A 9,840-nucleotide genomic window follows, 5' to 3' on the forward strand; every position below is an offset into this window, starting at 1 on the left:
GGGAACTCTGGGAGTTGTCGCTCTGTGAGGAGCAATGATTCTTCAATATCAACTTCGTTGGACTGGTCATGTTGTGCGGATGCCTGATGATCGTCTTCCAAAGAAACCACTCAATTCCGAACTTGAAAATGGAAAGCGTAATGCTGGTAGTCAACGAAAGAGGTTCAAAGACTCTCTCAAGGCAAATCTTAAAAAATGTAGTATAAACACTGACAACTGGCAAACACTGGCCTGTGAGCGCTCCAATTGGAGAACAGCCTTTACCAAAGGTGTCATGGGCTTTGAAGACGCTCGAACTCAGGACACAAGGAAGAAATGTGCTAAGAGGAAGGCACGCTTGGCAAATCCTCACCAGATCAACTCTTGCCCATAAACCAATGTCCCCACTGTGGAAGGACGTGTGGATCCAGAATTGGCCTCCACAGTCACTTATGGACTCACTGTTAAAACCATGTTTATGAAAGACAATCTTACTCGGCTATGAGTGTTCGCCAAAGAAGACGACGACAATACTAGCAGAAGGGAGGTTTTAGACTGTTTTGCAACCGAGAGAGAGAGAGAGAGAGAGAGAGAGAGATTGAGAGCACACAGAGGGAACTTAGAGGAAGAATCACAAGAGCTGCTTGAATTGGCTGTCATTTCCCCCTTGCTACTTGTTGTTAGAATTCCTGCATACCAGGAGAGGCGGTCCCATAGGTACGTGGTTCCTAGGGGTGTCATCTCTCAGCACCCTGAACAAACTACATTTCCCAGGATTCCTGGCAGGGAAATATGGCTGTTTAAAGGGGCAGAGTAGTGTTTCAAATGTGTAGAGGTTGCCTTCGTACCATGGAGTGCTTAGAAAAAGAGATGACAGAAGAACAGAAGAAGAGAAGAAGAGTTTGGATTTGATATCCCGCCTTTCACTCCCTTTAAGGAGTCTCAAAGCGGCCAACATTCTCCTTTCCCTTCCTCCCCCACAACAAACACTCTGTGAGGTGAGTGGGGCTGAGAGACTTCAGAGAAGTGTGACTGGCCCAAGGTCACCCAGCAGCTGCAGGTGGAGGAGCGGAGACGCGAACCCGGTTCACCAGATTACGAGTCCACCGCTCTTAACCACTACACCACACTGGCTCTCACAGCAGCCGGAAAATAAAGTAAATTGCTGAAGCAGAGAGAAGACAGAAGCGATGGAATCTTGAAGGAGAAGGTGGCAAGACCTGTAATGGAAAGGTAGCTTAGAAAGGAGAAGTGAAAAAGAACATTGGTTTTGTTGGAAGTTTTCTGTGCTTCAAATTGCCAATTCAGCAATGCAAATTCGGAGGCAAAGGATGGGAAGTGGACTATGATGCAACTTCGCGTATATGATTTCTAAAAATAGCCCCTTGGCTGATGATGTAAAGGCCGGCTCTATGGAATAAATAGAGCCCGTCTTGGCCACCAAAACTGCACCCTGGCAAGCGCTGAAAGCTGAGTTCTCCCTTTGCTGAGTGTGCAGCTGACAACCGAATCCAGAATGGGATCTCGCTTCCTGGCTGTGCTGTTTGCCCTGCTTCTTACCTCCCACATCAGCTACGCAGGTAAGTACCATCGTGGGGTTTTCTTCTCCTGCTTTCCCCCTCTGATTGGTCATTCATGATTACAATCTTAAGTTTATCCCTTCGGTTGGTTTAATGTATTTCTATACTGCCCAGTAACCAAGGTCCTCTGGCCAATTTACAGAATGGAGGTTAAAAACCATCAAATTTATAAAGCAAACTGCTTTTGTCTTTTGTTTCCCTGCCACCCTTTTGTCCACGGAGCTCAATTCTTTGCCTCACAACAATCCTGTGAGGGAGGGCTGGGCCTGAGAGACAGTAGCTACCCTTTCTCTTCGAAGTGGGCAGAATTCTGAACCTGTCAGAATTGTTATTTACTTTTACATTTCTATACTGCCTTTGCTCCAGAGAGTTTGAGGTGGGACAGGGCTCCCCCCCCCAACTGCTTGCTCGCTCAGAAACTAAAGACCAGACCTATTGAGTGAGGTGAAAGGAAGCAGCAAACATTGACTGTACTATTGTGCCTCCTCTAGAGCATTTGCCCTTCTCCTGGTTTTCTCCACCCCCATCGTTCTGCCCAGACACTGAGGTCCAGCGCCGAGGGCCTTCTGGCTGTTCCCTCGCTGCGAGAAGCCAAGTTACAGGGAACCAGGCAGAGGGCCTTCTCGGTAGTGGCACCCGCCCTGTGGAACGCCCTCCCACCAGATGTCAAAGAGAAAAACAACTACCAGACTTTTAGAAGACATCTGAAGGCAGCCCTGTATAGGGAAGCTTTTAATGTTTAACAGACTATTGTATTTTAATATTTTGTTGGAAGCTGCCCACATGGGTGGGGTATAAATATATTATTATTATTATTATTATTATATTGGCAGCCTTTGCCTCCCTTCCCAAGAAATCATTGAGAAACTACAGTGGTACCTCGGGTTACATACGCTTCAGGTTACATACGCTTCAGGTGACAGACTCCGCTAACCCAGAAATATTACCTTGCGTTCAAAACTTTGCTTCAGGATGAGAACATAAATCGTGTAGCGGCAGCAGGAGCCCCATTAGCTAAAGTGGTGCTTCAGGTTAAGAACAGTTTCAGGTTAAAGACAGGCCTCCAGAACAAATTAAGTTCTTAACCCGAGGTAACACTGTATAGGATTAGTGCTAAACAATGTAGAGATGCTGTTCTCAGTAGGCAGTTCTGCCAAGTCCCAGGTGTTTTGAAATGCCTTTATGTCTGCTTGGAAATCTTTCAAATTCTCAATCGCTGTATCTTCTGCCTGCAGCTATCTTTGATCCGACAATAGGCTGCAAATGTGCAAAAGTAAGGTCCAGATTCATCCCTCCTTCTCAATACGAAAGTGTCAGTATTTTTCCGCCTGGAAGCGCCTGCAACAAGATGGAAGTAATGTAAGTAACTTAGGGTTGCCATATGTCCGGAATTCCACCCCCGCCAACCTCTCCGAAATGCTGCAGTTGGAAGCAGTGTCCAGGCAGAAATCGCTTAAAAATGTCTGGGGAAATCTGGAGGCATGGCAACCTATGTTTTCTTTAAAAAATACATCAAACAACAAAAAAAAATAGCTCAATGATTTTGGGCAAAACAGTTCAACAACTTTGCCAGAAAAAGTTCAACAACTTGCCCTGATTTTCACTGTTATGGCAATCGTAACATAACTAATTACTCCCCCCCCCCCATCTTTCAACTGATTTCTGTCTTCTGGTGTGGAAACAAGCCCCGTGTAAGTGTTCTGTATATAAAAAGAACATGCTAAAGTTATTTGTGGTTAAGCCCAATGGGTTAAGTTCACTGACACTTAAAAGCGCAATTCTTTGCAGGTTTACCTGGAAGCAAGCCTCACTCTCTTCAGTGGGTCTTATTCCCTCATTAGCAGATTTCCTCTATTTCCTCTTTGCAGACTGGCAATTCCTGTGCTGCGACGGCTCAGTCGATAGAGCATGAGACTCTCAATCTCAAGGCTGTGGGTTTGAGCCCCATGTTGGGCAAAAGATTCCTAAATTGCAGGGGTGGGACTAAACGACCCTTGTGGTCGTTTGAGCTGGCGTACAGCTTCCGGGTCATGTGGCCAGCATGACTAAGCCGCTTCTGGTGAACCAGAGCAGCGTACGGAAACGCCGTTTACCTTCCCGCTGGAGCAGTACCTATTTATCTACTTGCACTTTGACGTGCTTTCGAACTGCTAGGTGGGCAGGAGCAGGGACCGAGCAACAGGAGCTCACCCCGTTGCGGGGATTCGAACCGCCAACCTTCTGATTGGCAAGTCCTAGGCTCTGTGGTTTAACCCACAGCGCCACCCGCGTCCCGCTATCCGCATTACTTGCCATTAAATATCATGCTGGCATGTGCTGTATCATGGCTATGGTGGGAAACCTCTGGCCTATGTGGTCCTAACTGACCTCCCCATTTGGCCCATGAGGTCATTCTGGTTACAAGAGATGTTCACGCATTATGCATCACCAGGGGCGCCGACTTATAAAAAATATTGGGGGGACCCATACCGGGGTCCTGCCCCGGGAAGTTTTCTAAGAGCCGCTCCCGGCCCGTTGCTGCTGCTGCCGCCCGCCTCGTGGCCCCCTCGTCAGCTGAGGGAGGGAGAGAGACCGAGAAGGAGAGAGATGCGTGGTGGGCAAGGCAAGCGCGCACTCGCTCGCTCGCTCGCCCTCCTCACCCCAGCTCTTGGCCGTTCGCCCCAGGAACTTGCCGCTGTTGGGGTTGTAGATGAACCTCCGCCACTCGGCCATAGACTGGCTGAAGGGCTTCTTCTCCTCCTTGGCCATAGCGAGAGAGAGAGAGAGAGAGAGAGAGGCTGGAAAGAGAGAGGGAGCTCGGCGGTTCGCGGGCGGCGGTTTTTCCCCTGCCGAAACAACAGCGGCTCCTCAGAACCGCTAAGTAACTCTCCCTCAGGCGCCCGGCGGGAGAGCAGAAGAGAGGAAAAGGAAAGAGGCGCTGGGCCAGTCGCATGCACCGAGCAAAACTACTCGCGCCGCCTCTTTCACTACCGTAATAATTATTTGTTTTAACTCATTACTGAATGTATTTTAAAAGGTAACTATCGTCAAACAAGGAAAATAAAAAATACCAACATAATTTTGTGATTTTACAAAGCATAATATAACTAATAATTTTCTTAAATTATTGGGGGGCGGAGCCCCCCCAAACAAATTTTTGAGGGGGCTCGGGCCCCCTCAGGCCCCATGGAGTCGGCGCCTATGTGCATCACACATGTAAAGGTGCTTTATGTGAATAACATTCCTGCACCTCAGGGGGTTGGACTGGATGACCCCCGGGGTCTCTTCCAACATTCTATGGTTCTATGACTGCGCAGATGCTGGTTTTCAAAGTCAAAATAGCAACTAGATGCCTGAAAAAATGTAGAGTAGCAATTGCAGGTCTGCTGTACTTGCATAGTTGTTCCTGTGTGCAGGCTGCAAGTTGTCCTTCCTTGTTATCATAGAAGGAAACACAAAACTGATTAGACAAATAGGGGGGTGACTTAGCCAGCGTTCAGCTCATAGCTTAGCAGGGGGCTGGAGATTGGTCTCTGTGGCCATCAAGCAGTCTCCTCTCAAAGGTTTCTTGATGAGGCTTCCAGTTCAGCTTGTCTGCTTTGCACAAAACTGCCCCGCAAGACGAACGCCTCGCAAGACGGAAAACCCGCTAGACGAAAGGGTTTTCCGTTTTGGAGGCGCTTCGCTAAACAAATTTCTCTATGGGGTTGCTTCGCAAGACGAAAAAATCTTGCGAGTTCCCGCGGGTTTTTTTCGCTTTTTTCGCCCTTTTCCTAAGCCGCTAAACCGCTTATCAGCTGTTCCGCTGATAAGCCGCTTCTCAGCTGATCACTAAAAGCCGCTAGACCGCTAATAGCGCTAATCCGCTAAGCTGTCAATGGGCTTGCTTCGCAAGACGAAAAAACCGCTATACGAAGAGAATCGCGGAACGGATTCTTTTCGTCTTGCGAGGCACCACTGTATTCCAAATTCTTTCCACTTTTCTTGTTTTACAGAATCACAATCAGGGCGAAAGGAACCAAAGTATGCGTCAATCCCGAAGTAAAATGGGTGCAGAATTTAGTGAAGATAGTTAAAGGTACGTAAATTCCAAAAGACATTCCCCTCCCTGGCTGCCTTTGAGCCTGCGAACTGGTCTGTCTAGCCGGCCCAGCATTCTCTAACAGCCTGGAAGCAACATTCAATAATAATAATAATAATAATAATAATAATAATAATAATTTATTTATACCCTGCCCATCTGGCTGAGTTTCCCCAGCCACTCTGGGCGGCTTCCAACAGAACACAGAACACTAAAATACAATAACCTATTAAACATTAAAAGCTTCCCTAAACAGGGCTGCCTTCAGATGTCTTCTAAAATTCTGGTAGTTGTTGTTCTCTTTGACATCTAATGGGAGGGTGTTCCACAGGGCGGGCGCCACTACCAAGAAGGCCCTCTGTCTGGTTCCCTGTAACTAGGCTTCTCGCAGCGAGGGAACCACCAGAAGGCCCTCGGCGCTGGACCTCAAGGTCTCCTCTGCTCTCCTACTTGGAGATGCCCCTGCCCCCTTCCAGTGCTGCTAAAGGATGCATTTCAGATAGCATGCACTTTGACCCTAGAATGGAATTTCCCCATCTTTTAAATAAGCAGCCTGCAGAATGTGCAGGCCGCCAAGCTGACCACAGTATTACTGGATTCTTGCCCACAGGCCTGTCGCGAAAAGAAAAGAGGAAGTTTACTGATCCTCAGCCTCTCTGTTCACCTTAGCCGGGGGTCACAATTTCCGCAGGGCTGTGTCAACACAGAAAACGCGCTTTTGTGATTTTAACCATATTCCATTTCTTTTTTTATTTACAATTCAATCGCAGGAACTCAAAAGTCTGCTGCTGCTGCTGCTACTGCTGCTGCTGCTGCGAACTGAGGTCTGTGATGGCCCTGGAAGGCAAAAGGATGGATGATGCCCCAGCCAGTCCCAAATGTGAAGCTTGACACTTTTCCTCTCTGCTTTTCAAATTCTGTCTGCCCAAGGAAATGGTGGGAGGGGGAGACCCAGGGGCGGAGGAAGGGAGGTGCAGTGGGGGTGGGCCACCCCACTGAGGGGCGTGACAAAATGCTGGGCGGCACTCACCTGCAGCAGGCCTGAGCCACACGTCTCTCCTGGGAGCGACACGGTGGCTTGGGCTCCCACAGGTTCCGCGCTGCCCCGTGTGCTGGTCCTGGGGGCTAACCGAGAGGCGAGGTCCAAGTCCAGTCCGAGGTTGAAGGTGTGGTATGGAGGCTGTCCATCAAAGCTGTAGCTGGATCCAAGGTGGGGAGTCGGGTGGGATCAGGAACTCTGGCAGAAGAGCAGGACAGGGTGCAGGCAGGAACAGGCTAGCAACAACGTTGCTCCCGCAACCTGGGACTGGGGCTGGCTGGCTTTTATCAGCCCCGAGACATAGAGCGACCCGGGTCCACAGGTGACTTGCCTCTCCTGGCCTGGAGGCGAGCACTCCTCCTGCGGGAACTCTGCCCTGAGCCTCTGCAGCTCAGGAGAGACTGGAGGGTTACCGGACTCAGAGGCAACCTCATCTTACCCTGACGGGGCTGAGAGTGGGGCACCTGCAGGCAATGGGTCCTCCATCACTTCAGGAGCCAGAGCAGACTCAGCTGGTGCCTGCACCTGAGGATCCAGCACAGGTGAGGACCCTTCAGGGTCAGGCCCCAGCTGGTTCTGGAGGCGGGGACTCCTGTGCAGGCTGGGATTCCTCAGGTTCAGCCTCCGAGTCCGAATCCCAGGCCATCACACCCCAAACGGTCCGCCCACCTCCTCCCCCTCAGCTGTAGGGTGGTTGAGTGGGAGGAGGCAGGCAGACAGACACCTCAGAGCCCCCCGGAGTGTCCTGCCCTGACTGGCCCCACCCCCATGGCAGCTGGCCCCGCCCTTGGACGCATGGCACGTGCACCGCCCAATCGGCTTGCTCCACCGCTGGGGAGACCCCCAATCTTGTCCAAGCTGTAAATTAGACTGGGCTTGCATTTCTGAAAATCTGCCTCTCTCTCTCTCCAGCTCTACAGTTCTGTGATCCTAACTCCACCTCTCCGCAAAATTGTAGCTTTAGGTGAGACTTAGGGAGACTTCTGCAGATCCTCAGGATATCTTAACACGGCATTAGTATGAACTGTGCGAGATTTTCAGAAATGCAAAATTGCGATAAACTGTATGGGTGGTTGTGGGGAGGTTTGCCTGAAATTGAGAAGTGGCAACTGTTGTCCCACTGTAGCACCCTGCTTGTGGTTAACACTTAGCTGGAATGAAATATTCAACGCAGCAATAGAGAAATTAAAATAGTAATTTATTTGTCAGACAAATAAATATGAGGCACAGTGGTATATGGTTACCAAGCTCTGGCCTGGCCTCCTGCCATTCTGGCCAGCACTTATATTTCCTTAATCCAGCCCCCTTGCTCCTCCTGTGGCTGCCTCTGTCCAATCAGCCTGGTTGAAATTCCTATTGGCTGTTTGCTAGAACCAATCACAAAAGATACACCCATTTCCTTCTGCCCTTTTATGGAAATCAAAAAGCTATATATTCTTCTATCTATAAATGACAAATAAGTAGTAATATATCTTACATGTGTCTCAACAAGGAATCTTAATTACCAGCTCACCTCTTGCCCTCCTTGCCCTATTGCCTTCCAAAACAGATGGTTAATCTTGAATTTTTATCTTAAGCATATGTCAAGGATTTTGAGTTCACATCAACATTGAGAGATCTCCTTCATTTGAAGGTTTCTAAACAAAAGGCCTGACAACCATATATCAGGAGTGCTCGATGGCGTCTCCTGTCTGGCAAGGGGGGGGGGGCTGGTGGCTGACTTAATTTCAGGATAGTTACAACTCTTACAACTATATGAAATAAGAATCTAGCATTTCTTAAATCCTTTGCATAATTATATTTAAGCTAATATATTTAATACATAAATAACCTTTTAAAAGGAAAAGAAATCTTAAAAGGATCTTAGTTTAAGAAAGAAACAGCTTTAGAAAAGGCTTCCCAAAAATGCTCCCTTTCTGCCAGCTCTTCTTCTCTTGTTTCTCAGCCTCAAAAATAGAAAGAAAGAAAACCTATTTTCTCCAGCCAAGTCAGTTGTCTTTTTCACTGCTCTTGACCTTCTTAACCTTAGGAAGAAGATATGGCTCATTTTACTATTTATCAACCCTTAATTTGTAGGGTCAGTGTAACCTTGGCTGTCAGCCTGTAATTCCCTTTTTACGACTTTGAGAATTGTTTTCTGCTATAAATCAGGGGGGCCCCTTGTCTAGGAGAAAAACACCGCCAAGGTTCTTAGGCAGCTAGTCTTCTGCCTGGCATAAAATATTTTTCTTTAAGCTTTTTAAAATACAAGCCCTGATTAAACATATAAGCTTTAATAAAAATGCAAGCTTATGATTAGATGCCTCACCACCATGCGGTTGGAAGAAAATCTGATTGGGTTGGGGGTCAAGCAGGAAAGTAGAGATGTTCCAGTTCTGCTTGCCTTTTCCACATGTGCCACTGTAGCCCCATATCTCTCCTCCACACCCTCCATTTTTCTCTGTCATTCTGTGTTTTGAAATGCAGGTCTCTCCCTTCCCATAAATGCAGTTCCCAAAATTCTCAGGTTTGGCCTTTCTTAGTTCAGCCTGTTTTCAGAATCCTGAGCACTTGCCTTCTAGCAGAATAAAAATATATTTAAAATACTGCTGGAGCAGGTATTGCAATATGATTAGAACCACGGAAGAATAATGTGGCAATTCACTTGTTAGCATAATTGAAGGCCATTTTAAAAAACAAAAACGTGCTATTATATCTTCTATCGGACTGTTGCTGTTTCCTGTAATCTGTTGGTTTTTTTTAAATTTACAATCCCGCTAGAATGTGATTATATTTAAAGTGATTGGGTTGGTTTTTTTTTGTTACTGTATGTTTAAGTACATAAAAGTCAAACAATAAAATTTATCTCGCTAAGTGATGTGTCTCCTTTTAATTGGATTTTAGAGAGTACTGGGTTTGGGGCCTTCACACAAAAGCATTTGGTGCAGAAGCACTCAAAAGTGAAAGTCTTATATTTTGCTACCAGGGCAATTCTACGAAAATGTCAACCTACAGACTTTTTTTATTTTCATATATAAGTCTGTATCATTCTAAAGATGATTTTGCATTAAGTTTCATTACCTGGCAATAGTTTTTCAAACAGACATTTTACTTGTGTGTAAAACAACCAAAAACATGGCATGCAATATGACTAAGAATTTATCTGTTCCCCACCCCCTAAAGTTGTGTTAAAGAGCTCTCCA

At 47.2% G+C, this 9,840-nt stretch overlaps 1 protein-coding gene across 1 annotated transcript; it reads left to right on the forward strand.

The window, feature by feature from the left end:
- Window positions 1–1,361: 1,361 nt before the first annotated feature.
- On the forward strand, window positions 1,362–6,592 carry LOC307224136 (C-X-C motif chemokine 10-like). The gene is made up of 4 exons (XM_079990643.1): window positions 1,362–1,559; window positions 2,795–2,918; window positions 5,534–5,616; window positions 6,390–6,592. Exons 1-4 carry the CDS (start codon window positions 1,496–1,498, stop codon window positions 6,440–6,442), a joined length of 324 nt encoding a protein of 107 aa, XP_079846769.1. The 5' UTR covers window positions 1,362–1,495; the 3' UTR covers window positions 6,443–6,592.
- The last annotated feature ends 3,248 nt before the right edge of the window (window positions 6,593–9,840 follow it).

Source organism: Podarcis cretensis (genome assembly GCF_951804945.1).
Source record: "Podarcis cretensis genome assembly, chromosome: 9".
NCBI lineage: Eukaryota > Metazoa > Chordata > Lepidosauria > Squamata > Lacertidae > Podarcis > Podarcis cretensis.

What these genes read in the sequence shown, in the direction of transcription:
- LOC307224136 (XM_079990643.1), top strand. Translation starts at nt 1,496, where the DNA reads ATGGGATCTCGCTTCCTGGCTGTGCTGTTTGCCCTGCTTCTTACCTCC. An exon ending in CTCCCACATCAGCTACGCAG is followed by an intron (nt 1,560 to 2,794) that starts GTAAGTACCATC and finishes TTCTGCCTGCAG; the next exon opens with CTATCTTTGATCCGACAATA. An exon ending in TGCAACAAGATGGAAGTAAT is followed by an intron (nt 2,919 to 5,533) that starts GTAAGTAACTTA and finishes CTTGTTTTACAG; the next exon opens with AATCACAATCAGGGCGAAAG.